General features: G+C 53.3%; 3 protein-coding genes across 3 annotated transcripts; all 3 read left to right on the top strand.

The window, feature by feature from the left end:
* Positions 1–47: 47 nt before the first annotated feature.
* Positions 48–1900, top strand: Z519_10478 (uncharacterized protein; the record flags this gene model as incomplete). The annotated part of the gene is made up of 3 exons (XM_016768195.1): positions 48–343; positions 396–1780; positions 1842–1900. 3 exons carry the CDS (start codon positions 48–50, stop codon positions 1898–1900), a joined length of 1740 nt encoding a protein of 579 aa, XP_016615663.1.
* An 843-nt stretch (positions 1901–2743) lies between these two features.
* Positions 2744–7353, top strand: Z519_10477 (uncharacterized protein; the record flags this gene model as incomplete). Its single annotated transcript, XM_016768194.1, has 3 exons — positions 2744–4024; positions 4076–6910; positions 7000–7353. 3 exons carry the CDS (start codon positions 2744–2746, stop codon positions 7351–7353), a joined length of 4470 nt encoding a protein of 1489 aa, XP_016615662.1.
* A 3730-nt stretch (positions 7354–11083) lies between these two features.
* On the top strand, positions 11084–12167 carry Z519_10476 (uncharacterized protein; the record flags this gene model as incomplete). The annotated part of the gene is made up of 3 exons (XM_016768193.1): positions 11084–11346; positions 11427–11547; positions 11610–12167. The coding sequence occupies 3 exons, from the start codon at positions 11084–11086 to the stop codon at positions 12165–12167; spliced, it is 942 nt and encodes a 313-aa protein (XP_016615661.1).
* Positions 12168–14652: the final 2485 nt, after the last annotated feature.

Raw genomic sequence — 14652 nt, 5'->3', positions numbered from 1 at the left:
TTTCTCATCTCTATCTCACTCTTCCAGCTGTGTGCACTTGTCTAACCATGGCTGAACTAAGTGACATCCGCACCTCAGAGCTCAGAGAGCCTGTCGATGTGGCTACTTATCTCTTCACTAGGCTCAAGCAAATGGGCATCGACTCTGTCCACGGGCTGCCAGGCGACTTCAATCTGGTAGCTCTAGACTACCTCGAGGGCTGCGGCCTTCAATGGGTGGGGAATTGCAACGAGCTCAACGCGGGCTACGCTGCCGATGGTTATGCTCGAGTCAAAGGCATTTCGGCCATCATCACCACTTTTGGAGTGGGCGAGCTATCCCTCCTCAACGCAACTGCTGGGAGGTAAGTCACGTGTGCTTTGCGGCACCAGATGTCGACTGACTGTTCATTCCAGCTTTGCCGAGTTCGTCCCCGTGGTGCATATCGTCGGGACGCCGAGCACCATCTCTCAAAAGAATGGCATGCTCCTGCACCATACCCTCGGCAATGGCAACTTCAATGTTTTCGCCGAAATGGCGGGCCATCTGGCAGTTGAGGTCGCCAAATTGACAGACCCCCGCGACATCGCTTCACAGATCGACCATGCACTTCGCGAATGCTACCTTCGAAGCAGACCCGTTTACCTGACCCTCCCCACAGACATGGTCAAGCGGAAGATCGAGGGTCAAAGACTCAAGACTAAGTTGGACCTGAGTCCCTACCCGAATGACCCAGAAAAGGAAGAGTATGTGGTCGAAGTGGTCCTGAAGTATCTCCAGGCTGCCAAGAACCCCGTCATTCTGGTTGACAGCTGCGCCATTCGTCACGGTGTACTGCCCGAGACCCGCGAGCTGATCGTGAAATCGGGTCTCCCAGCGTTCGTGGCGCCCATGGGCAAAGGGGCTGTCGATGAAACCTTACCTAACTTTGGCGGTATTTATGCAGGCGATGCCTCTAATCCTGGAGTCCAGGAGCGCGTCGAAGGCGCTGATCTGCTTCTCACTATTGGCAGTGTTAAGTCCGATTTCAACACGGCTGGATTCTCCTACAGAACCTCGCAGCTGAAGACAATTGACTTCCACAGTACATACACGCGCGTCCGATATTCGGAATACCCCGGCATCGGCATGAAAGGTGTCCTTCGCAAAATCATCGACAGACTGCCCAAACTGAACGTCGAGCCTGGACCTACGCTCCATCAGAGACCGATCCCCGAAGATGAAAATCCCAACGACCCTACCATCACTCACCGTTGGTTTTGGCCACGACTGGGACAGTGGCTGCGGGATGGTGACATCGTGCTCACTGAGACGGGAACGTCCAACTATGGAATATTTGAAACTCGGTTCCCGAAAAATGTCATCAATATCAGTCAGATCCTATGGGGAAGCATTGGCTACGCAACTGGCGCGTGCCAGGGCGTAGCACTGGCTGCCAAAGAATTAGATAGCAATCGGCGGACAATTCTCTTCACCGGCGATGGCAGCTTCCAACTCACTTGCCAGGAAGTGAGTACGATGATCCGGCACAACCTCAACCCCATAATTTTTATTATCTGCAACAATGGTTACACCATTGAACGCTTCATTCACGGTATGAATGCGGCCTACAATGATATACAAAACTGGAACTACAAGGATCTGGTCCCGTCCTTTGGGGCGAATGAGGGCAACTACAAAACTTACCAAGTCAAAACCAAGGCCGAAGTTCATGCTTTGTTCCACGACGAAAACTTCTCGAAAGCGCCCTATCTACAGTTGGTCGAAATGTACATGCCGTGGGACGATTCCCCTGCAGGATGTAAGTCCCCTGTTTTCTGTTAGAGTCCACTCACATGGCTATAGGCTAACCGATATTGCAGTGTCTGTTACCGCGGCTGCCAGTGCTCGGAATAATGCCAAAATGCTCGAGACTTCCTAAGTGTGCTCATGGATGGGGTGGATACAACACGAAGAACAGGCTCGTGTTGACTATACGGACTATCAATATAGATGGGCTGAAGAACAGCTGAAAAGTACATTTAACGAACAAGGCTGGCAACCCCAGGGGCAAATGCCATGGTCATGGTCCACAGTACAATTAATGTGTTTCCTGAACCTCTTTCCTCGAGTCTGGCGCCCTGTGCGTGGGATCCTGCTCGGGCATCTCACTGTTTACTTGGATGTGCTTCTCTTCGCCGTGGTGCTTGTTGTGCCTGGAATGTTGAGCCGAAACTCGCCTAATGCTGCCTGCGGCCTTGTTGTAAGCAGGCGGTTGGACGCATTCTGATTGGCTCGCCAACACAGACCCTGGCTTACTAGCGGATACACAGTCTCGAGGCTCATCGGTCACACAGATACTTGCCTTAGTAGTATCTTGAGCCAACTCACCTCCCGCAGTCTTCCCATTCCCATTTTCTGCTGTTGACCGGCACAAGAAGTCCTGTCAGCTGTGACGCGCCCCCGCGATTGTTTCTTTCTGCATCGGCATCGAGGTGCTGTGGAAATGCTTTCATAATGTCCTCGGTGCATCGCGTCCGTCCTGGCTATCGGGCTGCTCCCTTTCCACAATCCTACCGCGCTGTCAGGTGAGAGACCGCGTTGTGCCGTCGAACTTGTGACCTCCAGCACTTGGTCTCTCAAAGGGGAAGCTGACTTTAGTGCGTTTGACCAAATGCCTCACGCGGCGTCATTGTCGAGACTTTGAGAAGGGCATTTCTGCCGCATGCCGAGGAATTCAGTCGTTTGTCACCTTGACCGGCAAGCCAGATTCACAAACGACAACATGTCGACCCTCGAATCTCCCCCATCCAAGCAGGGCGGCCTCCGCAAACTGCACATCCGACACTCCAACCTTAATCGCCTCCCTTCATCACACATCCCGTCTCGCCTGCGCCTGGGAGACGATGCTCAGGAAGACGTGACCGCCCCCAACCGGGGCTCAAACATGCCCGCTCAGTACATGAATCAATCCATCTTTTCTATGATTGCGGCCGCCGGGTCGCGAACCGACTTCAACACGAGATTTGACGAGTCTAGTGATAGTGAAGACGAGATCCCAGAGGAATCAGAAGAGACGGCCGCCGACAATGCATCACTCCCGCTTGCCCCAGGAACGGGGTTGAAAGAGGCGCAATCTGCGACAACAAAGGACGAGAAGGGCGTCAGTGAGAAGAAAATCAAGCGTCTTTCAACTCAGCGGTTGGTTCAGTCTTTGCCCCGTCTCACGGGGAGATCGATGCGCAAGAAAGAGGACACGCCTCGACAAGACCCAAGTCCTGAGAGCGACGTGACCTCGGAGTCTTCAAGAAGCAATCCACGAGATGCGCCAGTTCTAAGTCGGCTAATAACCGCCGAGGCCCAGTTTCAAGAGAGTGCAGAAGGCCAAGAGCAGATTCTGGAATCCCCTACATCCCTGAGGTCAAGAAGCAGAGGCGAGTCGACGCCACAGACGCTCCTTGCAACGCGGTTGATGGAAATCTTTGGATTTGAACAACCCGAGCCCGTGGTGGCGGAATATCCATGTTGGCTGTTGCAGAGCGTGCTTCTACAGGGCTATCTCTATATCACGAAGCAACACATTTGCTTCTACGCGTATTTGCCCAAGAAATCACATACCGTCGCTAAAACCGGCTACCTCTCAAAGAAGGGAAGGACCACCTCCAAGTACAAGAGATACTGGTTTTCTCTCAAGGGTGATGTGTTATCTTACTACTCTGACGCCTCAAACCTCTATTTCCCTTCCGGCAACATTGACCTCAGGTACGGCATATCTGCTAGTCTCTCTACGGACAAGGAGAAGGGTAAATCCAAGGACTGCAAGGACTTCTCTGTTACGACTGACCACCGCACGTACCACTTTCGAGCAGACAGTGCCTCGAGCGCCAAGGAATGGGTACAGTCTCTGCAAAAGACAATATTCCGCTCTCACAACGACGGAGACAGCGTTAAGATCTCTTTACCAGTGGAGAACATTATTGACTTCGAGGAGAGTCCAGTTGTCGAATTCGCTGAGACGGTCAAGATTAGAGTCATTGAAAGCGAGGACTCTTATGCGATCGACGAAGTAAGACCACTTACCCGGCCGGCCCTTCTTTGGCAGCACTGACTCTTCTAGTACTTCTTCTCCTTTTTCAGCTTTGGTCAAGATGCTCTCAACGTTCTCGGAAGCTTGATCACCGAAGCTCCAGCCAGGCGAGCGTCTGAGGACCTTCTCTCGCCTGCAAGAAAGGTCGAGCCGTTTTCCAGTCCCAGGTCCAGACCAATGCCTATTCGACATTCTTCGGACATTGTCGCAGGTAGTCCGAGAGCTCAGTCAAGTCCGCCTCTCAAAGACAGTGTTAGAGCCACTCTGCTGCCGTTCTCCATCGGAAATGATGGCAGGATGTCTCCGAGAATGAGCGGAGAGTTTGCCCGTGGCAATAGCCCTTCTCGCTCTAGCAACGAGTTTACAGGAGAATACGGCCGAGCCAGCTTTGAGCGAGGGCGTAGGAGCGGAAGTACGAGTCGTCTCGAGGTGAATAAGTCAAAGCGAACAACTCGGTCACCGCTCGCGAGACATCACGATTCTGAAGCTTCATATGTTCAGTCTATCGACAAAGAAACAGATTCGTCTACCGCACCTCTATCACCACGAGCGGAAGCACAAATGTCCGCCAGCCAAATCCTAACCAGAAGCGATGTTTTCCATCAGCCCGCCATTCATCGAATGGAAACGTTGACTTCCCTTTCCACGGAGCCTACAAGGAAATCATCGGATGGAGGAACAATCCTGTCTAGCTCTCCACAACGAGGAGATACGTTTCCCATCTCGATCCGAGGCACACATGAGCCGCAGAAAGACCACCGCCGAGCGACAGTGCAAAATGAAGTCCTCTTATCATCAGAACTGGAGTCTAGCAAAAATTATGTTAGGAACAGTTCTTCGCCGACACTGCAGGATCTGGTCAAGGCTGGATCTTTCCCATTGCAACGGGCTGGGGCCTTTGCGGACTATCTCAAGAATCGGTCTAGTTCGATGAGAAAGCTTCTAGCCACAGAATCCATGTCCTATCTAGAAAAGGTGTCAGGCATGTGGGCTGGGAGTAGGAAACATTATGGAGAAAATGAGGGTGTCGTGCCCGATGACAGGGGGATCGATCCGGAAGATGAAGAAGCCAACGTTGGCCATGGTGATCGCTTTCGTGCTCACTTCGCGCTGCCTGCTACCGAGAAACTACAAGCAACTTATTTTGGTTTCCTCCATCGCGTGCTGCCCTTGTATGGTAAGATATACATCAGCAATCGAAAATTCTGCTTTCGAAGCCTTCTCCCTGGGACACGGACCAAGCTGGTCTTACCCTTGAGAGATATTGAGAACGTGGACAAGGAGAAGGGATTCAGGTTTGGCTATCACGGCCTAGTCTTGGTGATCCGTGGTCATGAGGAATTATTCTTCGAGTTCAGCTCGGCCGAACATCGCGACGATTGCACAGTGACGCTGCTGCACAGCCTGGAAACAGCTCGCTATATGGCCGAGTCGGGCGTCCTCGCCAAAGCAGATGAGGATGGCGCAGAGATTGCCAAAGAAGAACACCGCAAACTTCAAGAAGCCCGTCGAACTTCTACTACAGGCGACCATGCTCTGGTGCTGCCCGATACCGCCGAGGCAATTTACAGCCATAAGGATGAAGAACCTGTGGGACCGGTGTTATTTGATGACCCTCGCGCTTCAATCATCAACCTCTCCAAACCCAGCGTTCCACTCCGCATCACTTGCCTCACAATTGGCTCAAGAGGCGACGTGCAGCCTTACATTGCCTTGTGCAAGGGTCTACTATCAGAGGGCCACCGCCCGCGAATTGCTACGCATGCTGAATTTGGCCCCTGGATTCAGAAGCATGGGATTGATTTCCGCCCTGTGGATGGTGACCCGGCCGAGTTGATGCGCATCTGCGTTGAGAACGGCATGTTTACATACTCCTTTCTACGAGAAGCCTCTGCAAAGTTCCGCACATGGATCGATGAACTGCTTACCTCAGCCTGGACCGCATGTCAAGACTCGGATCTCCTGGTAGAATCCCCTTCCGCTATGGCGGGTATCCACATCGCTGAAGCGCTAGGCATCCCTTACTTTCGCGCATTTACCATGCCCTGGACACGCACGCGTGCATACCCGCACGCCTTTGCCGTTCCGGAACACAAGATCGGGGGAGCGTACAACTACTACTCGTATGTCATGTTCGACAACGTCTTCTGGAAGGCCATTGCGGGGCAAGTGAATCGGTGGCGCAAGAAAGAATTAGGTCTGAGGAGCACCAATCTCGACAAGATGCAGCCCAACAAGGTGCCGTTTTTGTATAATTTCAGCCCGCATGTAGTGGCTCCGCCGTTGGATTATAGCGACTGGGTCAGGGTCACTGGGTATTGGTTTCTTGACGAGGCCTCTGACTGGACGCCACCTACTGAACTGACGGATTTCATCAAGAAGGCCAGAGACGACAAGAAGAAGCTTGTGTACATTGGATTCGGAAGCATCGTCGTCTCGGATCCCGCAGCACTCACGAAAACCGTCGTGGACTCGGTCCTCAAAGCCGATGTGCGCTGCATCCTTTCCAAAGGCTGGTCCGACCGCCTTGGCGACCCGCAAGCTGTCAGGACAGAAGTTCCCTTGCCCCCAGACATCTTCCAAATAAAGTCCGCGCCACACGACTGGCTGTTCCGCCAAATCGACGCCGCGTGCCATCACGGCGGCGCCGGCACCACAGGCGCAAGTCTCCGAGCGGGACTGCCAACGGTGGTGAAGCCTTTTTTTGGGGATCAGTTCTTTTTCGGATCGAGGGTGGAGGATCTCGGTGTGGGCATTTGCTTGAAGAAGGTCAACGTGAGTTTGTTCTCGAGAGCGCTTTGGGAGGCGACGCACAGCGAGCGGATGATCTTGAAGGCGAAGTTGTTGGGGGAGCAGATCCGGAAGGTAAGTTGTCTTTCTTCCTTTAGTGTGCCAAATCTAGTTTTCAGGGAAAGGAGAACCTGAGAATGAGCAGCGCTAATGGTATTGGGCAGGAGAACGGCGTCCAAACCGCCATCCAAGCAATCTACCGCGACCTTGAATACGCAAAATCGCTGGTGAAAGCCCGCGCCGCGATCCAACAACAAGGCGCCGTCGCCGCGGCTGCGGGAGCAGCTGGCCTCACAGCAATTGATCTCCTCGATGAAGGCGGCGATATCGAAGAGTCTTGGACATTTATCGGAGACGAAACCGATCCAGACATGCAGCGCCGGATCCAAGAGTGGGACACGACTGGGACTGGTCATATTCCTGTGCGCGGGAGAGCGCCGAAAGTGAGTTTGGATCGAACGAGGCTGGGAGCGATGCAGGGAGTGGAACCGGTCAGAAAAGCGAGTGTCAAGAGATGACAATATGAATCTGAATCTGTCGGGACGCGAATCGAGACATCACAAGAAAGACATGCGACACCGAAAAAGGCAGCATGACCATTGGTAGGAATGAGAATGTCGTCGAGCAATCGGATTGTGACGGGAAACAAGGATCATAGTGAGGTCGATGGTTGCACAGCGTGGGCGTTCATGGAGTGGTCGCGGGTGTGCTTGTCACAGAGACCATGCAGATGCTAAAGCGCGTTGCTCTTACTCAGAGAAGCAGAGTTGGACTCTATTTTCCCGCCTCCCAATGGTTCGGAACCGATTTGGGCGTTCGAGGGAGGTATTGTAGGGGGACTTACCATCGAGTTTACGGAAGCGTTCATGCAAAAAGGGAGCAATACGGTTGAGTTGTTTGGATTTAATTGACGACGTCACGAATGTCAGATAGATCTAGCGGAAGAGAACTAGGCTCTTAGAGACGAGATCTGGTTCTGCGGCCTTTGGAGGGAGTGGCAATTTGACGGGCGGGCAATAGACTTAATTCCGATACCTCGAAGTCGTTCATCGTGTTCGCCTGCTACAGCTGTTTTTTGTTTTTGCTTTTGACCTTGGTCCGCGGGTCGTGCTCAGGGAGGAAGCACATGGGGTGTGTGTTGTGGTTGCTTCAGTTGCTTCATCACACCACAGGGAAAGACAGTCGACGACTGCGAAAATATTCCGACAAAGCGAGCTGAGCGGATCATACTTCCGGGGTGGCTCAAAGTTCAAGGCGTTTTGGGGTTTAGTTTTGCCTGAGCGCGATGATGGGTCCGTCTACTCCATACAGTGTACCTAAGAAGTCTTGCCATGGGTTGTGTGGTCTGTCGAGCAGCAAACCATCTCATATGGCTTTGGACATGTCTTGGTTGCCAAGAGAAGTTGTTGCCTGGCTCTCCTTGGCTCTCGACCACGCTACAGTGGTCTGATGCTCGGCAGAGGGATGGGAGGAGAAATATCCCAAGCAGGTATATTCGCGGGTGGATACAACCGAGGCTTGAAGAGTTCCGAGATTGCTTGGTCCAGGACTCAGTATGGAGCCAGCCTGGAAAGGAAGACGCATCAATCAAGGTCAAGCTTTTGATCATGGGGAAGACGAGCTCTTGTGCTTGTCGACGGCTTGTTCCTTACTTTTAGCGAAGGGCCCGCCGCTCAGCAAGTACAGAGGAAAACTGGATCCGGTCTGACTGCTTCTAACTGCGGCGGACACGGCGGTGAGGAGTGACAAATTGCCATCTCTTTCTGTCAGGTTGGACTAAAATCGGGTGTGTCAGACAAAGGGGCCACCTTTGGAACCTACCTAGTTCGGAGGAAGCTTTGGTCTTGCGGGCTGCTTGTTACTTCAAGTCCGTTAGTGGCGGCGTTGGATGCCATGCGTCGGGGACCATGCATACATCAAGTTAGAAAGGCCAGAAAGAGACTAAGACCCCGTCGCGTGATGAAAGAGGCGAGTTGCATGCAGCCAGTAACCCACGGGGTGGAGAGGGTCAGAGAGTAGAAATGGAAGCAACATGTCAAATCACAACAGATTCATGAACCCGAGTGAATGGATCCTTTGGGGACAGGGGGATTTCAAATCCGATGGTGCCGAGCTCGACCCAAGCATGATTGGGCGGTGGCTGGCCGTCTGGGTGAGAAGGCCGCCATGATTGGAAGAGAGCAGGGAAAAGGACGAGAAAGGGGAGAGAGGGGTGAGTTCTGGAAACCATATCCGGCAGAATATATCCTACGTGTATACGGGTGGATCAGAAGGGAAGGTGGCCATGAGACGGAGCCTGTGCACACTAGCGGGCCAAGCCGACGTGCGAAAGGCGTCGTCCTCGTGCTGACGATAATTTTATTTTGGGCACAAGGGGGACAGCGTTAAGAAAACAAAAATCACCTGGTACAGGAGCTGCATACCGAGTATGTATCTAGGTATGGAGCGAGGGAGGTATTCGAGTGCTGGTGCGGGAGCTGGAGCTGGAGCTGGAGCTGGTGGTGGCGGCGGCGGCGGTGGCGGCGGCGGAGATATGTTTGTGAAGGGGGAGGGAGCAAAGTCAGATCTTGTCTCAGCAGGGAGAACAGACCATCTCGTCATCACGGTGCATTGGTGGCAGTGCAGTGCATCGTATGCGATAGGAAAGTGAAGGATAGTGAAGAAAATGAATTAATGTTAGTATTGCCAATGTAAGGATGTGCACTAGTTCGGCATTATACTCCGGACTACGAATACTACTAGATATAATACTCCGCCGTAGGCACGCACTAACGGCGAGGACGGTCCAAGGAGGTAATTCTCAGACCAGCTTCCCACCGTTGTGCTGTATAATCTGTCCCGGCAAATGCATCTGACTTGTCGGTACCTCGAAATGTCCAATGATGCCTCAACCTTTTCTCCCCTTGGTGCCTCTTCATTTTCTTCTGTTTGTTCCTGATGGGATGTTTCTTTTCCCTCTTTTCCTCCTTGTCTCTAGCCTCCCTCGACCAAGTCATCTGGCTTCCTCTGTCGCTGTCGGAATCCTTCCTCTACTGCCATCCCCTGATCTTCCCTTCGCCTGTCTTGCCTGTCCACACACATGCGCGCACACACGGCTATTTTCCGTCTTTTGCCGTTGCAATCTGCTATGCGCGCGTGAGATTTTCACTTTCCCACCTGGGATCTTAGACCAACGGTTCTTTCTCGCCCCCAGTCATCACTTCCACCCTCCCTCGCGACAGGTCATGCTGCAGGCCACTCAGCCATCTCGACCGTTTTCCCTCTCCTTCTCTTGTCTTGCCTGTTTCTGTCTCTCCCCGTAGCGTATCCGTGTTTGCGCACCCCAAATCAATCGCCCCCCGCCATCTCCGAACCCGTTTGCAGCTGGCTGGTAGTCCCCGGTCCGAACTTGCCGTATCCAGTACCCAGTACCAGGACCAGGACCACTACTGTCAAACGATTTTCTTTTTTTCCTCGCTCGCTCGCTTCTCCTTGCCAGCGGACGTTCTAGTCGAGTCCATGGGTTCCTCGGCCCTTGGACCATTCCACCAAGGTACCTGGCCTGCTGGGCCCAGGCACAGGATCTATTGCTTTGGGTAGTGCTAGGGCTCATTCTCCATCCTTCCGGGTCCCGACCAGCACCGCGGGCCCACAGCGCGATCCGTTACAATTTTCCAACGATTGACCGACCATTGGCGTCAGTACAACGACCATACTCGGCCTTGTTCTCTCGAATCACAGCCTACCCGTCTTGCCGCAGCGTCGACCGACAGCCAGACTTTGACTGACTGATCACAGCACAGTTTTTGCCATTGCACTATTCCAACCATTCCACCCTCCTCATTCCTCTCACCACCACCAAAACGCCCCCCTTCGAAACGCCTTGGGACTCCGTCTACCGCATTGCCCTACCACACTTGCGCAAGTCCGCCATCGAATCCACTCGCCTCCCTCTCCACCCTTCTCCCCCCCCCGAATAGTAAATACTCTAGTACCACGAGATCGGCCACACGCATCTTGCAGCTTGATACATCTACCCATCGACATCCTCACGACGCCCTTCCGAAGTTTCTAGCTTGGCCCTTTTCTTCCTTCCTCACTCCTACCTCTTTGCACTATCTGACTGCTTATGCACTCTTGAACCTCGACTCTAATCTGTTGGCTTTAATGTTCCGCTGCATCTGAGATCTCTTAACCATATGTCTTGATCTATCCTTCACTTTCTCCCCTCCCCCCCCCCAAAATCCTTTGAGCCTCGGCACACCAGTCATGAAGCCTGGCAATACCGCCAGTAGTCTGTCTCCACCTTCTAACACTTCTCCCGCCGGTGTCACCAAAAGTACCTCGTTGCCCATATCGCGGTCAAGCAACTCCGCATGGGAGAAACCTGAACGAGCTCGAACCAGTCACGCTTGTGAACCATGTCGCGAGCGAAAGACAAAGTGTGATGGGTCCAGACCTGCATGTCGGAGGTGTCTTCACACTGGCACCACTTGCTACTACGGCTACGGCAAGGGGTGGAGGAAGCGGAAGTACGTTTTGTAACTTGGCCCCCATGAATGGCCTTGCTTTCGAATACCTATGCTGACAGAGGGCGCCCCCCTTCTTACAGGACAGCTGAGGATCTTACGGCAACCTCGCGGCGTTTGGCACGGTATGAGAGCCTTCTCAATGAGATCCTCCCAATGGTGTCGCCAGAGGTACGGGCCTTGATCGAGGATGCACGCGACAACGTAAGGCGTTTCCTGTTGGTGTTTATGGACCGCTCGTGATCACGAAGCTAACCTGGAAATAGGACACGGGAGCGTCAAATAACGGCTCCGAAACAGCAGAAACAGAGCAAAATCTGCACCCGCCTTCATTGCTCAAAAGCGACTCGAGCATGACGGGATCTGGTAGCCGCATCATCCTGCCGCTCCCAGTGCCTAGTCCCCATGTCCCAGCAGCCTCTCGCTCATCAACGTCGTCGGGAACCTTTGACCCGGTTCCCCCGCCCACGATTACGAGCACGGGTACAGGGTCCAACGTCCAAACGTCTTCACGGCTGTCGCCTGACTCTAATAATTCGGGCACCCGGCTGCCGTCCATTACCGCTGAGGGGCTTCTGATTGAAACTGGAGTTAGAGATCGCTCGCCTTCAAGTCTACACCGCCCGGTCGACAGTGTTGCCGGCTATGGACAAGACCGTCTGGGAGCACCGCCAACCTCTCCGACCAGTCATGCGTCCCTTGGAGGTGCGTTAACCGGACCACGTCCTGGACGTTCAGATACTGACTCGCGGAGAAGAGACTATGCGGTCCCCTCATTTTTCCCCTGGCTGAAATCCAATGAAGCTGCTGCAGTCCGAAATTGACATGTACATCGTACCATGTACACACCTCAGCCTCTTATCTCGCACGTGTTGTCTGTCTCGGCTACCATCTCGATCTCGCTTCCCGTGGATCCGCTGGACAACTCCCAACCTCGGCGCTAGGATGAGGTTCTGGGCCTGGAAACTCAACCCTACGCAGAAATCTCAGGTGGGGGACAATTCCTGCGCACGAGCCAGTTTCGGGAGGGAAGAACACTTACTCTGATCGTCACGGGGATTTTTGCTCGGAGGAGATGACGATCTGCAACTCTCCATCGGCGATGGAGGGTGGGCGAATGGCCAAAACCACTACGGCAATCTGCCGCGAATCACCAGCGACCCGGTTTTGTGCGAGGGCAGTACCTGAAGCAAGTGCGGAGAGGGTATAATCAGCTTTGACGTGCCCCCTCCTGGAGATTGATCCGCTTTTCAGATGCAACCAAGTCTGTACTATTTTGCAGGCCGTTCCAGGGACTTGATCAACAGGCGGGGTGAGGGTTGCAGCCAGCGAACATGGCAGACCTGATAGTACCACCATGCAGGGACGGTGGAAAAAGGAAATTTTCGAGGTTGCTTCGGCAGCGCGAAAAGTCCCGTCTCGGCCCTGGCTGGATCCACACAAAGGCCCTTGATCTTGGCGCTGCAACGGGCACTGGACGAGACTCGCAGGGCCTAATCACCTTCCAAATTGGTTCCGAGGGTGGCGGATTAGTCTTCCGGGGGACACGTCATGCAGGACCCAGTATCTCACCTGCGACAATCCGGCCTCCGAACATAAGAGGAGGTCACTGTGCTGACGGGGGGCGAAGGTGACGGCGAAAATGAAATCTCGTCAGCGGAGAATGGTGTCGTGGTCGGTGTATTACGCAGCGACGGCTAATTTTAAACCGCGTATCTTGGTAAGATCAACGGACATTCACATCCGGCTGGACTCAACCGAAATCCGGAGTTGCGGAAAGGGTCGCCCTTTCCGAGGTCCAACAAGCTTTGGATCAGGACCACGAGCCATCCACGGCTTCTGCAGCAGTCAAAAGCTTGGGTCGGCACTGACTGTTGTTCTGATTGGAAGCAGGCCGGCATTCCCAGGAGGATTGGAAGCAGGTCGGCATTCACCGTGGTCCCCTCTGCCCAGGAGGATGGGAATCGACATACGGATTCCTCTGGTGAGGTCAACAACTTTGTGTTGTTCATAAAGATAAAAGAGGCTTATATGATGACTTCATGAGTAGTTTCGGAGGTGGTCTCACGAAGCAGCATACGGTCACGACGACACCGCTTGCTCTGACTTGGGGCGCTTGTCACAACTGGGGACGATTTCCCGGGGTAGACCGCACCAAGTCGACACGGCGCAACAACGCAAGGTATAGAAAATTTAGACTGATGATCACGCCATCCCGCATGATCCGTCTTCTTCCAGACGGGGTTCAAAAATCTTCGATTGTGGTTTAATTTGGCAGTCAAATCATGCATTCATCATTACGCCCCTCGAATTCGAACATGGGAACGAAATCCCCATTCCACTACCTGTACTCGACTCCTTGCGTTGATCTGGAGTCAACACTCTGCATCAGTTGCTGACCTGTGAAGAGACGCAGGAGGTTAGTCGTGGCCTCGTTCCCCATGGACACACTGCAATCATAACACTGGAAAATGACACGTCTGGTCCGCTGGCGTTCCACTCTTTCACGCTCCTTGCCTGCATCCGTTCTGTTCTGGCTCCTGGGGTTGTAACGCGCTTGCCATTGGGTACCCTTCCTCGGCGTCTGCGGGCAAAGAGATACACGTGATATGGAGAACTGGCAAGCTCCATCACACTGCAGAGAGATTCGTTCTTCTTCCTGGGTTCGAATTTGACGGTGAAACAACCTCTGAACTTTCTCTGCTTGAAGGGGGCGCAACGCACCTTATCAGGGACATGTTTGCCCGTAGCCTTTTCAAACATATCTCTCGCCTTGTCGGTGACCTTCTCATTCAAACTTCTTTGTTTGGCGGGGTCGATTTTTCCTGGTCAATCGCCCAAGACGTCAGCAGATTGCTTCAAGTATCATGCATTTTCCCAACTATATCGGGGTTGCAAAACGGGGGAACGCGATAGGAGGCCGGTGAGAGCAGAGCAGCCGAATACTATGACGCAAACAGAACGTGTGTCTCTACCTTGGCCGAACTTCTTCTCGACGGCGTCGAGGCCTGCGCAGGAGAAGTCTCGTTAGTCCCATGCCTCGCCGGAAGAGGGGAATAAAATCAACTTTATTCACCCTTGTCAAGGTAGTCCTCTTGTCGCTGTCCAGCTGCCTGTCCTTGGGTGTTCATTTTGACCAATCTTAAGACACTGTTCCTCAGAAATGGTTCGGTTGTCTATGAAGGCCACACAATGGTGATTTGAATCCGCTCCAATCACTAAAGGACTGCACCACGGGGCTCACACCAGCTGATCTTTATAGTCTATTGACACATGCTCTTCCAGGTTCTGGCCATTGCTACTCATTCA

This window comes from Cladophialophora bantiana, assembly GCF_000835475.1.
Source record: "Cladophialophora bantiana CBS 173.52 unplaced genomic scaffold supercont1.18, whole genome shotgun sequence".
Taxonomy (NCBI): Eukaryota; Fungi; Ascomycota; class Eurotiomycetes; order Chaetothyriales; family Herpotrichiellaceae; genus Cladophialophora; species Cladophialophora bantiana.
The sequence above is the reverse complement of the archived record's forward strand: the minus strand, read 5'-3'. Positions and strand labels throughout refer to the sequence as shown.